Below are 17,640 nucleotides of genomic sequence, written 5' to 3'. Positions count from 1 at the left end.
GGTTTTTGCGACTCATGCACAAGGACCCCGAGGTCCCTCTGCACCGTCGCCTGCTGCAGTTTGTCGCCCCGTAAGTAATAGTCCTTCCTACCATTCTTCCTACCAAAGTGGACCACCTCACACTTGCCAACATTAAATTCCATTTGCCATTTCCTGGCCCATTCGCCCAGCCTATCTAGATCCTTCTGCAGACTCTCCACACCCTCCGCACAATTTGCCGTTCCCCCAATCTTGGTGTCATCAGCAAATTTCGACACCCTACACTCGGTTCCCTCCTCCGGATCATCTATATAAATGGTAAAAAGCTGAGGCCCCAGCACCGACCCCTGGGGCACTCCACTAGTCACTATCCGCCAATCCGAATAGCACCCGTTGACCCCCACTCTCTGCCTCCTATTTGACAACCAATCCTCTATCCACGCTAACACCCTACCCCCAACTCCATGTCCCCCGACCTTCTGCAATAACCTCTTGTGAGGTACTTTGTCAAACGCCTTCTGAAAATCCAGAAAGACCACATCCACCGGCTCTCCTCTATCCACCGCCCTAGACACATCCTCATAGAACTCCAGTAAATTTGTCAGACACGACTTCCCTTTAATGAAACCGTGCTGCGTCTGCTCTATCAAGCAATTCCCTTCAAGATGCCTCGCAATTTCCTCCTTAATGACAGATTCTAACATTTTACCTACCACAGACGTTAAACTAACCGGCCTATAATTCCCCGCCTTTTGCCTGGCACCCTTCTTAAACAACGGCGTAACATTAGCCGTTTTCCAATCTTCCGGCACTTCACCGGAATCCAGCGACGTCTGGAAAATAACCACCAAGGCATCCACTATCACCTCCGCCATTTCTTTCAGAACCCTCGGATGCATTCCATCCGGTCCTGTTCTTATGAGATGTGGGGGAGGTGAGGTTAGGAAGGGGACAGGAAGGTGAGGTGAGAAGGGCCCGGGCATGTGAGGTGCGAACAGGTAATTGATGTGAGGAGTGGGGGAGATGAGGTTCACTAACAGCTTTTGTGGATTATTTAATGAAACCTCTAATTTGAACGCTCTTTCCTCACCCCTCCTCTTACACACACACTGTGAGTGGGGGGTCCTGGGAAGATGCTGACAGTGTGACGAACCTGCTGGAAATTGTACATTGAGGCACCAGAAAAGATGTTAGCTAGAGTTCGGCATTCTGCTGGAGAGCCAATGGCAACAGTTGGGGAAAGAGAAGTAGAACCTCAAGAAACAGCAGGAAGAGAATAGAATATAAGGAGAGTAAAGAGCAAAGTAACTGGACAAAGTCTCTGCTGACTTACTGTGTATCACATCACACATTCTCCCTGGGCTAAGCTGATGGCAGCATCAAGCGATCCAGCGTACTGTAAATCCTAATCAGTGTCTTTATTTTCTTCTCTCTCTGTGTGTGTTGCTGCAAGGTCGATATTTATTGTCTATCTCCAGTTGCCCCTTGAGAAGGTCTTGTTGATTCCGCTTGTTGACCCTCTGCACACCCACAGTGCTGCTGGAGAAAGTTTCAGTGTTTGGACCCAGTGAAAATGAATGAACGATAATATAGTTCCGTGTCAGGGTGGTATGTGACTTGCAGATGATGGTACCCGCTGCTCTTGCCATTCGGTGGTAGAAGGTGCCCTCACAGGAGCCTTGGTGATTTGCTGCAGTGCGTCTTACAGATGGCACACACTATGACCACTGTGGTAGAGAGAGTGATTTTTAAGATGGTGAATGGGGTGCCAGTCAACTGGGATGCTGTGCCCTAGATAGTGCAGACTTGTTCGAGCTGCACTCATCCAGGCACGTGGAGAATGTCAAGCTATTTATAACTTGTGACTTGCAGTTGCTGGACAGACTTCAGAAAATGAGCAGGTATCTTCTGTAGTTAGTTTAGTTTATTTATTAGTGTTACAAGTAGGCTTACATTAACACTGCAGTGAAGTTACTGTGAAAACCCCCTAGTTGCCACACTCCAGCTCCTGTTCGGATACCCTGAGGGAGAATTTAGCACGGCCAATACACCTAACCAGCACATCTTTCAAACTGGGAGGAAACCGGAGCGCCCGGAGGAAACCCACACGGACACAGAGAGAACATTCAGACTCCACACAGACAGTGACCCAAGCCAGGAATTGAACCCGGGTCCCTGGCACTGTGAAGCAGCAGTGCTAACCACTGTGCCATTTATATGGCGAGTCCAAGTATGTTTCTGGTTAATGGTATCCTCTGGATGTTGGGGATTCAGTGATGGCAATGGGAAGTGGTTACACTCCTTCCTGTTGGCCATGGTCATTGCCTGGCACTTTTGTGGTGTAAATGGTATTTGCTGCTTACCATTTTAAGGCTGAATGTTGTCCAGGGCTTGCTGCCTTTGGGAACCAAACTGCTTCAGTATCTAAGAAGCTGCGGACAATGCTGGGTGCTGTGCAGTCATCAGCGAACATCCACACTTCTGACCTTTATGATGGATGGAATGCCATTGATGAGCCAGATGAAGATGGTTCTCTTGGCTGCAGGGGTTTGTAGGGTAGTGTCCATGTCCTGGGGCTGAGATGATTAGCCTTCAATTACCACACATACCTTCTTTTGTGCAGTCTTGATGTATAACTAACCCCCAACTCCCATTAAAATCCCCACCAGTAATTGAGAAGTTGGATGGTGGGACCGGTGGTTATGGTGGATTGTGAATAATTAAGATTCCAGTGTTTAACAGGGGAACCAGGTTACAATACGTTTTGTAACCAGACTCCTCCACATATATCACGTCAGTCCACAAGTTGTTATTCAGTCCCAGTGAGTAACAAGGACTCATCTTCAGTCTGATTCAAGTCTGTCCATCCCTCCCTGGTGCTGCGGTCTCTCTCTCCTTGGGGGTTTCTGCAACCCTCTCGCAGTTAAGTTCCACCTTTAATCCATTGCGTCTTCTTGAACACTTGGTAACTTTTGCTAAGAGCCAGCAAACACCAAGCCTGGATCACTGGTGTAAATAAGTAGTACAATATTTTAAACTGCTTAATATAAGATTCCTTGAGTGTGGACGCTGAATTGTATGTATACACATACACAGGCATATATACACACACACACAGGCAAGGTTTTGCTCACAGAAACACAGACATTCAATGCCACAACTGATAAAAATATAAGAGCAAGGAGGTGATGTTGGAGCTGTACAGAGCATTGGTGAGGCCACAGCTAGAGCACTGTGTGCAGCTCTGGTCACCTCACTATAGCAAGGATGTGATAGCACTGGAGGGGGTACAGAGGAGATTCACCAGGATGTTGCCTGGGATGGAGTGTTTGAGCTATAAGGAGAGACTGGATCGGTTTGGACTATTTTCTCTAGAGCAGAGAAGGCTGAGGGGGGACATGACTGAGGGGTATAAGCTTATGAAGGGTGTGAACAGGATGAATAGGAAGCAACTATTCGCCTTGGTTGAGGGATCAATCACAGAGGGGCCACAGTTTTAAGGTAAAAGGACACGAGATTGAAAGGAGATTTGAGAAAAATAATTCACTCCGAGGCTGGTGGGAATTTGGGTGTATTTCCTGGGAAGGTAGTGGAGGCCGAAAGCTTTACAACCTTTAAAAAGTATTTGGATGAGCACCTGAAATATTATAACATTCAAGAATAATGGGACAAGTGCCGGAAAATGGGTTTAGCGTGACTTTGGTGGTAGTTATTGTCGGTGTAGACTCGATGGGCCAAAGCACCTGTTCTGTCCTGTATTACTCTATATATGCATTGATTCACTCAGAACTGTTTAAAATTCTAATACGACTCTAGACCACAAGATGCACAAGTACTAATGCCTCCTTGTTTCTTCCTTCCCTCATCAGGTGAGCCCATTCGCCCCATCGACCCAGCAGCGTGGGTGTCGCACACAGCAGCCATGACCGGAGCCTATCAGCCATATGGTATGAGCCCCTCCATGAGCACCATTACTTCCACCAGCTCTTCCATCACCAGCTCCATCCCAGAAACTGAACGTAAGTTCCACCCTCACTGTGACCATTGGCTACACCTGATGTTACACAGCATGACTTCCCAATCACCAAGCTGCTTTTCTCTCAGTTTGTATCATTCCCCTCTGTGTTCTGTATGGGCGTGTCCAGAGGGTGCAGTGCTGTAACACCAGAAATACAGACAACGGGAGGTGGGGGATGGTGAGAAGGTTTTCGGTTTTGTAATCCAAAGCTTGGAACAGTTGGAGATGGAGATGTAGGATGAGTCTGGATTTTAGCGCTGAAAAGACACAGGGAGGAAAATATAGGATGTTTGTGTTATTGAAGGACGTATAATGGAAAATGTACAGAAACGCTAACCGTACTTCTATAGATCAAACAGAAGAGACAATTGTCGCGACAGAGGCAGAGAAGTGAGATTTGTCACTTGACACTTGGGATCAACTGTAGATTCAAATCTGCAATTATAAATTTTTGTTAAGCAAGGATATTAAGGATGACAAAACCAACTTGGGTAGATGGAGCTGAGATGCAGATGGCCATGAACTAATTGAATGGTGGGACAGGCTAGAGGGGCAGAATGGCCTCCTCCTGTTTATTCTTTGTATCCTACCCAGGAACATGACAGATATTAGGAAAGAGATGGTGGCCTTGTGGTAATATTACTCACTCGATTAGTAACCTAGAGGTTTAGGCTAATGCTGTGTGAGGACATGGGGTCAAATCCCATCACACAGTGTAGAAGGAGGCCATTTGGCCCATCAAGTTTGCACTGACAACAATCCCACCTCTGCCTTATACCCGTAACCCCATATATTTATCCTGCTAATCCCTCTGACCTACGCAGCCAGGGACACTAAGGGGCAATTTAGCATGGCCAATCAACCTAACCCAACAAATGCTAGCCCTGCCAGGGTTGCCCATATCCCATGAAAAAATAAATTACAATTAACGGAGCTTCACTAGCTTCTGATAATTTTGAGTTTTAAAATGTGTTTTAACTTGTTGAGCAGAAAGGGAGCATTTGTCAATAGAGATGAACCTACACTCTCGGTGGTAACGTTAGCAATGCAGGAGCCAAAGCTTGTTTGAGGCCCAAGAAGTTAGTGAGGCCAAAATGTTGCTAAGTGAATAGCCAGAAGGTGATGACCCCTTAGGTACTTCGACTCCATTCTACCTCTCTGCCTCCATTCTGACTTTTGAGGCATGTGACATAGTCAGCTGTGAAGAGGCAGGTTTCTGGATCCGCACTGTCACACTCACCCCATGAACTAGGGATTAAAGTGTCGCATTTCCAGCCCTGACGCCTATGAACCAGATAGTTCCACATTGGGTACATCTGGATGACTTTCAGCAGTGAAACTATCCTATCAGCCGCGATGTAAAGTTCAAGACATGCAGCAATCCTTGTGTTAAGATGGGATCAAAGCTAATCCTGTGGGAAGGAAAAGTTAATGACAAAAGATTCAAGTTTGACTAATTCGGTGTGAAATTGCTGCATTACTGATTATTTTTACTAGTAGGTGTCACTGGCATGGTTTTATGAAATGTTGTTTTATCTACAACAGTGACAGTTGATGGCAAAAAAATTGAATTGTTATCAAGTGCTGACTGATCATGATCTGAACAGTATAATTTAGTGTTTAAGAAGTAAACCAAAAAAAAATCAGAAAACTTCATCATGCTAGATGTTGTGGAATGGATAATGCCTACTGTAAAATTAGACACCTGAGGATGGCCTGTTCTCTCCTCTCCCTGCCACATCACCCCTTATCCTAGAGGGAGAGCCCAGCACTGCACTGCTCTGCATCACGTGAAGTGGAATTTATTTGTGTCCTTTCTCTTTCAGGGTTCGACGATTTTCACTTGTCAATCCACAGTGACATTGTCACCATCGTCAAAGCCATGGCGTCACCGGAATCAGGCCTGGAAGTCCGCGACCGAATGTGGCTGAAAATAACAATCCCTAACGCCTTCATAGGTATGCAGGATCCAGCCACTGAGCCAGCTTTGCAAGCAACCTACTTGATAAGTGAAAATGGGATAAGCATGGAAGGGGAAATGCCGCCCCACGCCGCACCCCACACACACACACACACACACACACACACACACACCTTATCAGTTGCAAAAACGGACAGGGTCCCTCCCACAACTGATCTGTAAAGTTATCTCCTGTTGCTCTCTCCACAAATACTGCCTGACCTACTGAGTATTTCCAACACTTTCTATTTTTATTTCAGATTTCCAGCATCCACAGTAATCTGCTTTTCGATTAGACCCTAATCATTGTGCCTCTAATGGGAGCTCTCTCCGTGTTGGAGATGTTAGTTGAGCTGTTTGTTGTTGAGCTAACATGGTGAAGATCGAGGTGCATTATATTGAGCGTCAGATGGAAGATGAGGTAGTGATTGCATTTGGGCTTTAAAGGATTGAGGCTAAAAGGGTTAGATAATGAGGAGAGGTTGAATAGACAAAGGTTATACCCCCTTGAGTACAGAAGATTCTTGTGGAACACATGACCTTAAAGAGGCAGATTCAGCAGGAACTTTCAAAAGAGAACTGGAAAAAAACACAAGACTTTTTCCAAAGCCACAGGAACAGTGCAGAGAATGGGGTTGGGGAGGGGTACTATTAATTAGCACTTTAAAAGTGCAAGCACAGATAAGAACATAAGAACTTAAGAAATAGGAGCAGGAGTAGGCCATCTAGCCCTTCAAGCCTGCCCCGCCATTCAGTAAGATCATGGCTGATCTGTCGTGGCTCAGTTCCACCTTCCCGCCCTCTCCCCATAACCCTTAATCCCCTCTCTTATCAAAAACCCATCAACCCGCATCTTAAAAATATTTAGCGAGGCAGCCTCCACCACTTCAACGGGCAGAGAATTCCAGAGATTCACCACCCTTTGAGTGAAGAAGTTCCTCCTCAACTCCGTTCTAAACCGCCCCCCCCTTTATCTTGAGGCTGTGCCCCCTAGTCCTACTGTCTATTTTGAGCGGGAAGTCTCTCCACCTCTATCCTATCCATCCCATTCATCATCTTATACGTATGATGGGCTGAACACCGTTCTCCTTTTGCTGAGTTATTCTGTGTTTCTTCCTCAGGTTCGGATGTTGTTGACTGGCTCTATAACCACGTTGAAGGATTTCCAGATCGCCGCGAAGCCCGGAAATACGCCAGCAATCTCCTCAAAGCTGGATACATCCGACACACTGTCAACAAAATCACCTTCTCAGAGCAATGCTACTACATCTTCGGGAACCTGTGCGGCAGTGAGTCACTAACTCTGTCTTCGGGGCATGGTGGCATCTCAACTCTGCACTTCCTCATTCTCACTCTGCTTTACACCAGAAACAGGCTACAGTGACAGACCCCAGACTGAATGTAACTCCATCATTCAAAAAGGAAGGGAGACAGAAAGCGGAAAACTGCAGGCCAGTTAGCGTAACATCTGTCATAAGGAAAATATTAGAAGCTATTATGGAAGAATATAGCAGGGTATTCGAATAAACTCAAAGTAATCAGTCAGAATCAATATTGTTTTGTGACAGGGAAATAATGTTTAACCAATTTATTGGAGTTCTTTAAGGAAGCAGCATGTGCTGTGGATAAAGGAGAACTGGTGGATGTACTGTACTTAGATTCCCAGAAGGTATTTGATGAAGTGCCACATGAAAGGTTATTGCAGAAAAGTTCATGGTGTAGGAAGTGACATAGTTGGCTGGCCAGCAGGAAACAGAGTAGGCATAAAAGAGTCTTTTTCAGGTTGGAGAAATGTAATGAGCAGTGTGCCGCAGGGATCAGGGCTGGGACCTCAACTGTGTACAATTTATATCAATAACTTGGATATACGGATGGAAGGGATGGTTGCTAAATTTGCTGCTGACAAAAGGACAGGTAGGGAAGTAAGTTGTGAAGAGGACATAGGAGGCTACAAAGAACTATAAATAGGTTAAGTGAGTGGGCAAAGAGCTGGCAAATAGTATATAATGTGCAAAAATGTGAAATTGTCCATTTTGGCAGAAAGAATAAAAAAGCATATTATCTAAATAGTGAGAAATTACAGAGTTCTGAGGTGCAAAGGGATCTGGGTGCCCAAGTACATGAATATCAAAAAGCCCGTGTGCAGGTACAGCAAGTGATTAGGAAAGCTAAGAGAATGTTATAATTTATACTGAGGGGAATTGAATATAGAAGCAGGAAGCGTATGCTCAGTTGTATAGAGTACGTTGAGACTACATCTGGATTACTGTGTATAGTTTTGGTCTCCTTATTTAAGAAAGGATATGAACGCGTTGGAAACAGTTCAGAGAAGGTTTACCAGATGACTATTTGGAATGAGCGGGTTGTCTTCTGAGGAAAGGGTGGAGAGGCTGGGCTTGTATCTGCTGGAGTTTAGAGGAGTAAGAGGCGACTTGATTGAAGCATATAATATCCTGAGAGATCTCGACTGGGTGGATGTGGAAAGGATGTTTCCTCTTGTGGGAGTCGCTGTTTAAAAATAAGGGGTCGCTCATTACAAATGGAGATGAGGTGAATTTTTTTCATTCAGAGAGTCTCTGGAACTCTCGTCCTGAAAAGTTGCTGGAAGCAGAATCTTTGAATATTTATAAGGCAGAGGTGGATAGATTCTTGGTAGGCAAGGGAGTGAAAGGTCATCGGGGGGAGACAGAATGAAGATTTGAAGTTACTATTAGATCAGCCATGACCTTATTAATGGTGGAGCAGGCTCAAGGGGCTGAATGGTCTACCCCTGTTTCTTGTTTATATGTTATTGAGCTAACATTGTGACGGTCAAGGCACATTATAATAATGAGTCAGGCAGAATATGTGATAGTGATTCTATGGCATCAGGTTTGGGATTTAAAGCATTTAGCTTTTATAACAAACTAAAGACTGATCATTCCAAAGTTCAGTGTCTGCCTAGAATTTTTTTATTCATTTGTGGGAAATGGGCATCGCTGGGTGACCAGCATTTATTGCCCAACCCTAGTTGCCCGAGGGTAATTGAGAGTCAACCACATTGCTGTAGCTGTGGAGTCACATGTAGGCTGGACCAGAATAAGGATGGCGCATTTCCTTCCCTAAAGGACATTAGTGAACCAGATGGGTTTTTACAACAATCGGCAATGGTTTCATGGTCATCATTAGATCTTTAATTCCAGATACTTTATATTGAATTCAAATTCCTCCTTCTGTCGTGGTGGGATTCAAACCCGGGTCTTCGGAACATTAGCTGAGTTTCTGGGTTAATTGTCTAGCGATAATACCACTAGGCCATCACCTGCCCAAATTTGCAAAAATACGAAATAGATGTGGCTGAAATGGTCTGCCATGTAACGATGGCCTGAGTTTCGTGACTGAACATAGCCCACGGTGGCAGCGACATTTGCTCGCACTGGCTTTCAGGACACCAACCAAACTCCCTACCCGCCCCCCAGATGGGCAATGTGAACGCTGGTGTGAGGACAGAGTCAGATTCAGATATGATGTCCCTCTTAGTGAAATGGCCTGCAAGTAATTAACACATTAATGATGAATCTGAACCCACTTGGGTGTGGACCCAGGGGCTGTTCACACCAGTCGGAGCAATGGAAGCACCCTCTTCAGTGTCATGGGGTAAATGATATTGGGGTTGTAGAGCGGAGATGAAGTTTGGGAAACATTAAACCTTACACACTCGCTCCCGTTGATCCGATGTGAGTTAGTGATTAGGGACTTTCAACAAGTAGTGAGATTAGACATTTGGTGATTTCACTGATGTTGACAGAACTAACAGTTTGTGTAATACTTCCGCAGACATGGCTAATCTAACTCTGAACGACCATGATGGATCAAGCGGCACTTCAGATCAAGACACGTTGGCTCCCCTCCCCCACCCAGGCGCTGCACCTTGGCCCATTGCCTTCCCATACCAGTACCCACCCCAGCACCCGTACAACCCACACCCACCAGGCTACCACGACGTCACCGGGTTCACTTACGGAGGAGGCAGTGCCGGCAGCCAGCCCAGTGAAGGTGAGAGAACCATATTAACCAGAAGAATCGTGATATTGTCATGTGTCCAAATCTATCTTAAAGGAAGAGAGAGAGAGGTAGGAATGTAACTGACAGAGACTGGAAGGAGGAGAAAGGTTCACCTGCAAGAAGCTACACAACAGCCAATTCTGAGCTGTTACAGAGTGCCTGATCAATAGAAAACAAACTAACACAGAAATTCAACCATTACACACACAATACTCAATGGTCTGTTTTTACTCTCAAGATACAATCTTAAAAAGGGGATTATGTAAGGATACACATGGAAGCTGACATGAGGAGTGACGATTAGATGACAAAGCAAATGGTATGTCTTGATTTCATAAACAGAGGTAGAAAGCACAGACACCAGAAGTGAAACCTTTATAAGACACTGGTAAAGCCCCAGTTGGAGTATTGGGTATTGGTACCACACTTTAGAAAGGATGTCAAGAATTTGCAGAGCTATGGGGAAACATCAAGGGTAGCCAACCTAATGGGATCGTTCTTTCAAAGAGCTGGCACAGGCATGATGAGCCGAATGGCCTCATTGTGTGAACAAAGAACAAAGAAAATTACAGCACAGGAACAGGCCCTTCAGCCCTCCAAAGCCTGTACCGACCATGCTGCCCAACTGAACTAAACCCCGCTACCCTTCCGGGGACCATATCCCTCTGTTCCCATCCTATTCATGTATTTGTCAAGACACCCCTTAAAAGTCATTACCATATCCACTTTCATTACCTCCCCCGGCAAAGAGTTCCAGGCACCCACTACTCTCTGTGTAAAAAATCTGCTTCATACATCTTTAAACCTTTCCCCTTGCACCTTAAACCTGTGCCCCTGGTAATTGACTCTTCCACTCTGGGAAAAAGCTTCTGACTATCCCCTCTGTCCATGCCCCTCATAATCTTGTAAACTTCCTATCACGTCACCCCTCAACCTCTGTTGTTCTAGTGAGAACAAACCAAATTTCTCCAACCTTTCCTCATGGCTAATGCCCTCCATACCAGGCAACATCCTGCTAAATCTTTTCTGTACCCTCTCCAAAGCCTCCACATCCTTCTGGTAGTGTGGCGACCAGAATTGAACATTATATTCAAAGTGCGGCTTAACTAAGGTTCTATAAAGCTGCAACATGACTTGCCAATTTTTAAACTCAGTGCCCCGGCCGATGAAGGTAAGCATGCCATATGCCTTCTTGACTACCTTCTTCACCTGCATTGCCACTTTCAGTGACCTGTGTACCTGTACACCCAGATACCTTTGCCTATCAATACTCTTAAGGCCATTTACTGTATATTTCCTATCTGCATTAGAGCTTCCAAAATGCATTACCTCACATTTATCCAGATTAAACTCCATCTGCCATCTCCCCGTCCAAGTCTCCAGCTGACCTATGTGCTGTGGGATTTAAGGATTTTGTCAGATTTCCTAACTCCCAAGATAAGGAAATGGATAGCTGCAATGAGAGTGTTAGCACACCAACCTGGGAAAATTGACTCCAGTAAAACTGAGAGCTGACAAAAATGGATTTACAGCATTTGGTTTGATTTCTCCGATCGGTGTCTTATTCCCAGCACGTCAAACTATGGTTTAATGTGGTAGTGGACTTAATATTTTTCATAACATTAGGATATCCCAACGTGCGTTACACCTAATGAAGTGTTTATGGAGTGAGTTCAGTATTGTAATGTAGGAAACAGAGCAGCCATGATTGTGCACAGCAATGTAGTACTGACCAGATAATCTGCTTTAGTGATGTTGACTGATGTGACGCTGTGTTGGGCAGGATGTTCCAGCCCCGCATACGTCCCATGACCAGAAATTCCTGCCCAAGATCAACCTTTGCATTGTCCGCCGAATTTTCTGTCCTGCCCGCTACGATTCCCGTGGCAGGCGGGACAGGAAAACTACACCCATTGTGTTGCAAGCAGTGATAACTCAAAACTACACAATCGCAGAGCAAGTTTAGTTGAATTGATGATGTGTAACTTTCTGTACATTATCCAGTGCACATTATCCTCGACAGGGACATTGCAGAGGTTTATAAGGCAGGAACAGAGGGATTTCCATCTCTGGCCACTATCTTCTTTTCCTGACCGTCTGAATTCCACTCTCAACCCCACTATCCTCACCTTGTATTCCACCTAACTCCTCCTCTGGCCCTTACCAATGTTGGCACACTGTTGGTACCCTTAGTTCTGTTTCTGCTATACCCATTCCCATCAAGTCATAAATACATATTTTCTGCACATTTATCTCTCCCCAAAGTCTGGATCTTGCTGTGTGCAAAGCTCCCACTGTCTCTCCCTACATTAGAGCAGCAACTGCATGTCCAAAGCACCTAGCTGTCTATAAAACAGCCCTGGGAGCAGTGCCGTCTGCAGCCGAGTCTCAGTGCCCCTGGGACTGATGGCATCGAGCCTTTCCGAATGGTGATGGGAAATCTGAGAGAGTTCCTTGTAGAGGTTACGTGACAGTTTTCACAATTTTATAAAGAAAGCATCGTCTATTCTGCTCATTACTGAAACACAACATCTAATGCGGGACTGTGTGAGATCGAGTAGCAAATTGGGACATGCTGAAGCAGTGCATGGTGCTATACGAATGCAAACTCTTTACAGCTTCAGTTGCAGCCATCAAAGGGGGAGACCTCATTGTGTCCCCTCGGTTGCCTCACCCCCACACTCCTCACCCCAGTCACCTCACCTCCACCCCCCACACCCCTCACCCCAGTCACCTCACCCCCAACCCCCTCACCCTCTGATCACCTCACCTCCAACCCCCTCACCCTCTGATCACCTCACCCCCAACCCCCTCACCCTCTGATCACCTCACCTCCAACCCCCTCACCCTCTGATCACCTCACCCCCAACCCCCTCACCCTCTGATCACCTCACCCCCAACTCCCTCACCCTCTGATCACCTCACCCCCAACCCCCTCACCCTCTGATCACCTCACCCCCAACTCCCTCGCCTCGCTCTAACACTTCTTTGTATTGTGTGTCTGGTGCAGGAAGTCGAAGCAGTGGATCAAACCGCAGTGGGAGTGAACGGAGGGGAGGCAATGAGAAAGAGCCCAAAGCGGCTGATACCAAGTCCGGAGGCAGTGGCAGCGAATCAGATCACACCACAAGGAGCGGCATCCGGCGGGAGCGGGCGGCGAGCGAGCGCTCGGTCCCCGCCAGCGAGCACAGTCACCATAGCAACCTCAGCCACCGGAGCCACCACTCCATGGCCGCCAGCGTACGCAGCCATCACACGCACCAGTCCTACGGGGCCCCGGGTTTGCCCCCCCTGTACACGCCGCCTCTCATGATGATGCCCCCACAGTCTGCGATGGCCCCCCCGGGGGCTCCTCCAGTCCGCGACCTGGCCTCAGTGCCCCCAGAACTCACGGCGAGTAGACAGTCCTTCAGAATGGCGATGGGAAATCCCAGTGAGTTCTTTGTGGATGTCATGTGACTGTTTTTCATTTTTTTTTGTAAAGAAAGCATCATCTATTCTGTCTTGTTACTAAAACAGAACAACTAAAAAAAAAACTGGACTGAGGCCCTGTTTGTGATGGAGTAGCACATTGGGAATGTGAACAGGACTGTATTTATTCAGCACTAATCTGCAAATCTATAAACAAAAACCATTTGTTTTGCTTCTTCTGCACCACTGTCCCACTCCCATCCCCTCACAAGACTGGACTGTGTGAGTGTGGATAATGGCCTGTTTGTCTGCCTCTTTTAATACCTTTTCCATTGTACGTTTCCTTTCTTTTTCTGGGGACGGTGGGGGTGGGGGGGGTGGTGGTGGTGGGGGGCAGAGTAAAGCTGCATCTGTTGAGAGTGTGTTGTGAAAACAAAATGAAGCTGTAATCGTTTCCCATCTCGCTTTCTTTTGAACTAATTTCTCAAACCTCTTGTGTGCTTCTTTCCTTATCACGCAGCGAAGAATTGTGGGGTGTTTGACTTCCTCTGACAGCAACTGATAAGCAGTTGGTGCAGAGAGTGAAAAGTCATCTGCCGGATTGTGTCTCTTCCTGTGTGCTTGGCCTTTTTTTTTATTTTACACAGTCTGCACACCAGACAGAAGAAACTGAGCAGCCTTAGGCAGTCCAAGGAGGCCAGAGGAAGATTTGCTTTATTTTTTATGTTAAGCACGGTCAGTAAATTACACGGTTATGAATCGCAACAGAAACCCATCGAGCCTCGAGGAAGCACCACAAGCCTTATAGTCCCTGCAGAATGGAAAAGAAACTGTCCAACGATGACTTCACTGTTGTAGAGCCTCTGAAATTTGTGTTGTGTCTAACTTTTCCTTTTGAGTCAAGTTACTTGGTTATGTGGGAATTCAACACTAAACGGTTTGGGTCAAAGCGAGCAACGCTGACGTCCCAGACCCCTCACACCCCCCCTCTCCTGCTCCCCTTCCCTCTCGAGAGCAAAAAATGAAAAGGTACCTAACGATTGGGGAAGTCTCACGACAGTCAGAGCCGCAGACAGGAAAAACAAAATGATAAGAGTCCGACCCTTCAGGAACAATCTATCGGAGTCCCAGTGTGGAGAACGAAGACTCCATTGGAGAATTGAAGCCAGCTGCACTAATAACTCACAATCTGTAAACCTCTCCGGTCGGTTACTGAATCTGAAAAGTGAATAAGAGAAATATATCATTTGGAGACAAGATGTGATTCCGAATGATGGTTTTGTAGCTCAAAGTTGTATACTTTAATAAAATGGTTCTAGATGATTTCTTTACTTCAATTCATTTTGTTTATTTTATGTGGGATTTGCAGATCCATCTTCTTGACTTGTAACTTAACCCGAGATGGGCTCTGGCACTGGGATAGACAGCAAACCTTGAGGAGGAACTTCTACACTCAAAGGGTGGTCAATCTCTGGAATTCTCTGCCTGTTGAAGTGGTGGAGGCTACCTCGCTGAATATATTTAAGTCACAGGTAGATAGGTTTCTGATAGACAGGGGAATTAAGGGTTATGGGGAGAAAGCGGGAAAGTGGAACTGATCCACTTCAGATCAGCCATGATCTTATTGAATGGCGGGGCAGGCTCGAAGGGCTAGATGGCCTACTCCTGCTCCTATTTCTTATGTTCAAACTCCCGTATACTCGCATCTTCTGTTAACAGTGAATTTGTGTCTTCATGTAAAAATGTGCTGGTAAATGGTCTCAGAGTATAATGTTGCTTTTTATTATAATCAAGGAGACTTTACTGAGACTGTGTTATTAGTGAAGTTTGTTCTCAACACGACAAGAGATACTTCAGTTTTAACATCAAGAGTAAAGTTGGTGGAAAAACCCATCTGGTTCACTCATATCCTTGAGGGAAGGAAGTCTGGCCGACATGCAACTCCAGAGCCACAATAATATGGTTGACTCTCAACAAGGGCAACTGGGGATGGGCAGTAAATGAATGAACATAAGAAATAGGAGCAGGAGTAGGCCATCTAGCCCTTCGAGCCTGCCCTGCCATTCAATAAGATCATGGCTGATCTGAAGTGAATCAGTTCCACTTTCCTGCTTTCTCCCCATAACCCTTAATTCCCCTGTCTGTCAAAAACCTATCTACCCGTGACTTAAACATATTTAGCGAGGTAGCCTCCACCACTTCAACGGGCAGAGAATTCCAGAGATTCACCACCCTTTGAGTGAAGAAGTTCCTCCTCAATTCCGATCTAAACTGCCCCCCCCATCTTGAGGCTGTGCCCTCTAGTCCTGCTATCCTTTCTAATTGGGAAGAATCTCTCTACCTCTACCCTTTCCATCCCCTTCATTATCTTGTCCGTCTCTATAAGATCCCCCCTCAGCCTTCTAAACTCCAACGAGTACAGACCCAGTCTATTTAGTCTCTCTTCATAGTCCAACCCCCTCATCTCCGGTATCAGCCTAGTGAACCTAGTGAATGAATAAACAAAAACCTCTGTACTGTAATGCCAAACACTCTCAGGCGAGGTACATCATGGGTTAGGTACACATTGATGTCTCCCAACACTTATTAGTGTCAGAAGATACCTAGAGTGCAGAAAGAGGCCATTCAGGCCCAATAAATCTGCACCAACTCTCCAACAAAGCATCCCATCCACCCTATTTGGTAACCCCACGTATTTACCCCGCTAATCCACCAAACCTACACTCCTTTGGAGGAAACCCATGCAGACACGGGGAGAACTTGCAAACTCCACACAGTCACTCAAGGCTGGAATTGAACCCGGGTCCCTGGCAGTGTGCTATCCGCTGTGCCACCGTGCCACCCAAGCTCTGTTACCTTTCAATGATGGAGTGGGAGTGTTGGAGCTCCGTTGAAGTTCCCAAATCAGTGCTGGACATTAAAAATCCTTCAGTATTCTGTACACGAGGATCAATGATAAAGGACAGCACTTGATCTGCATTAGTCCCTTTAATACACAAACTGGGTTTTAGTTGCAACCTCCACTGTCCAGCCCATTAGGCTTGGAATCTATTTTACAACATTTATGAAAGATGATCTAGTGGCGTTAACAAGAATTACCCATTATTTTTTAGTTTGTTGACATTTGCTAACTATATTTTCTGTGCTTAACAGGTGCAATCCCAACCAGATCTCGACATTTTGTGATTTAATAAGCTTTCAACTGACAGGAATTTGTGCAGCTGATCAGTCTCTCTGACATAAACTAGTTACGTTGCCAAATCAGTGCCAGGGTTACACCACAGAATACCGTACGGCCAGGCATCAGGCAGTGAAGAAAATAAAGGCAGAAAGAATTTTTGAAGTTTAGAGTTTATTCATTAGTGTCACAAGTAGGCTTACGTTAACACTGCAATGAAGTTACTGTGAAAATCCCCTAGTCACCTCACTCTGACGCCTGTTCGGGTACACTGAGGGAGAATTTAGCCAAAGCACCTAACCAGCACGTCTTTCAGAATGTGGGAGGAAACCGGAGCACCCACAGGAAACCCACGCAGACACAGGAAGAATGTGCAGACTCTGCACAGACAGTGACCCAAGCCAGGAACCGAACCCAGGTTCCTGGCGTTGTGAGGCAGCAGTGCTAACCACTGTGCCACCGTGCATTTAAATAGCACCTATCATGACCTCACAAAGTGCTTTCCAACCACTGAAGTCCTTCTGAAGTGAATCGCTTGTCATGGAGGAGACTGGAAAGCCAATTTACCCTCCTCACAATCCCACGGACAGCAACACAAGGTGAGCTACATCGTCAGAGTGATGATAACAATAGACGCAACCATATTGCCTCTGATCTCACTGAATTGGGTCGAAGCATTTCAAACAGTAAGTTGCTTTGTAGGCCATTCGGCCCCTCGAGCCTGCTGCACCATTCAATAGGATCTTAGTTGATCCAGCATTCCTCAGGTCCACTTTCCTGCCCTATCCCTGTAACCTTTGATTTCCTCACTGATCAACAATCTACCTCAGCCTTAACTATACCCCAGGACTCTGCCCCCACAGTTCTTTGCAGCAAGAAGTTCCAAAGACTCACAGCCCTCTGAGAGAAGAAATTCCTCCTCATCTCTGTCTGATCATTGTACGAAAGAAGGGAGCTTTCATTGTTTACTTCTTAGTAAGTGACTGTACCTCAGACATGAGAAATGGAGAGTTAAGGAAGAGGGCAAAGCATGTTTTACATCTGCTGGCA

General features: G+C 46.0%; 1 protein-coding gene across 1 annotated transcript in view; it reads left to right on the top strand.

The window, feature by feature from the left end:
* dvl3b (dishevelled segment polarity protein 3b) overlaps nt 1–13,787 on the top strand; it is a 114,902-nt gene extending 101,115 nt beyond the window's left edge. Inside the window, exons 11-15 of the mRNA XM_080186065.1 lie at nt 3,849–3,998; nt 5,824–5,955; nt 7,079–7,246; nt 9,774–9,992; nt 13,012–13,787. Of these exons, the coding sequence (XP_080042191.1) occupies nt 3,849–3,998; nt 5,824–5,955; nt 7,079–7,246; nt 9,774–9,992; nt 13,012–13,460 (1,118 nt within the window). The 3' untranslated portion in view covers nt 13,461–13,787. The remainder of the gene's footprint in view (nt 1–3,848; nt 3,999–5,823; nt 5,956–7,078; nt 7,247–9,773; nt 9,993–13,011) is intronic.
* The last annotated feature ends 3,853 nt before the right edge of the window (nt 13,788–17,640 follow it).

The sequence above is a fragment of the Carcharhinus amblyrhynchos genome, chromosome 3 (genome assembly GCF_965287045.1).
Source record: "Carcharhinus amblyrhynchos chromosome 3, sCarAmb.v2.hapA, whole genome shotgun sequence".
Taxonomy (NCBI): domain Eukaryota; kingdom Metazoa; phylum Chordata; class Chondrichthyes; order Carcharhiniformes; family Carcharhinidae; genus Carcharhinus; species Carcharhinus amblyrhynchos.
Note: the sequence above shows the minus strand (reverse complement) of the source record. Positions and strands in the feature narration are given on the sequence as shown.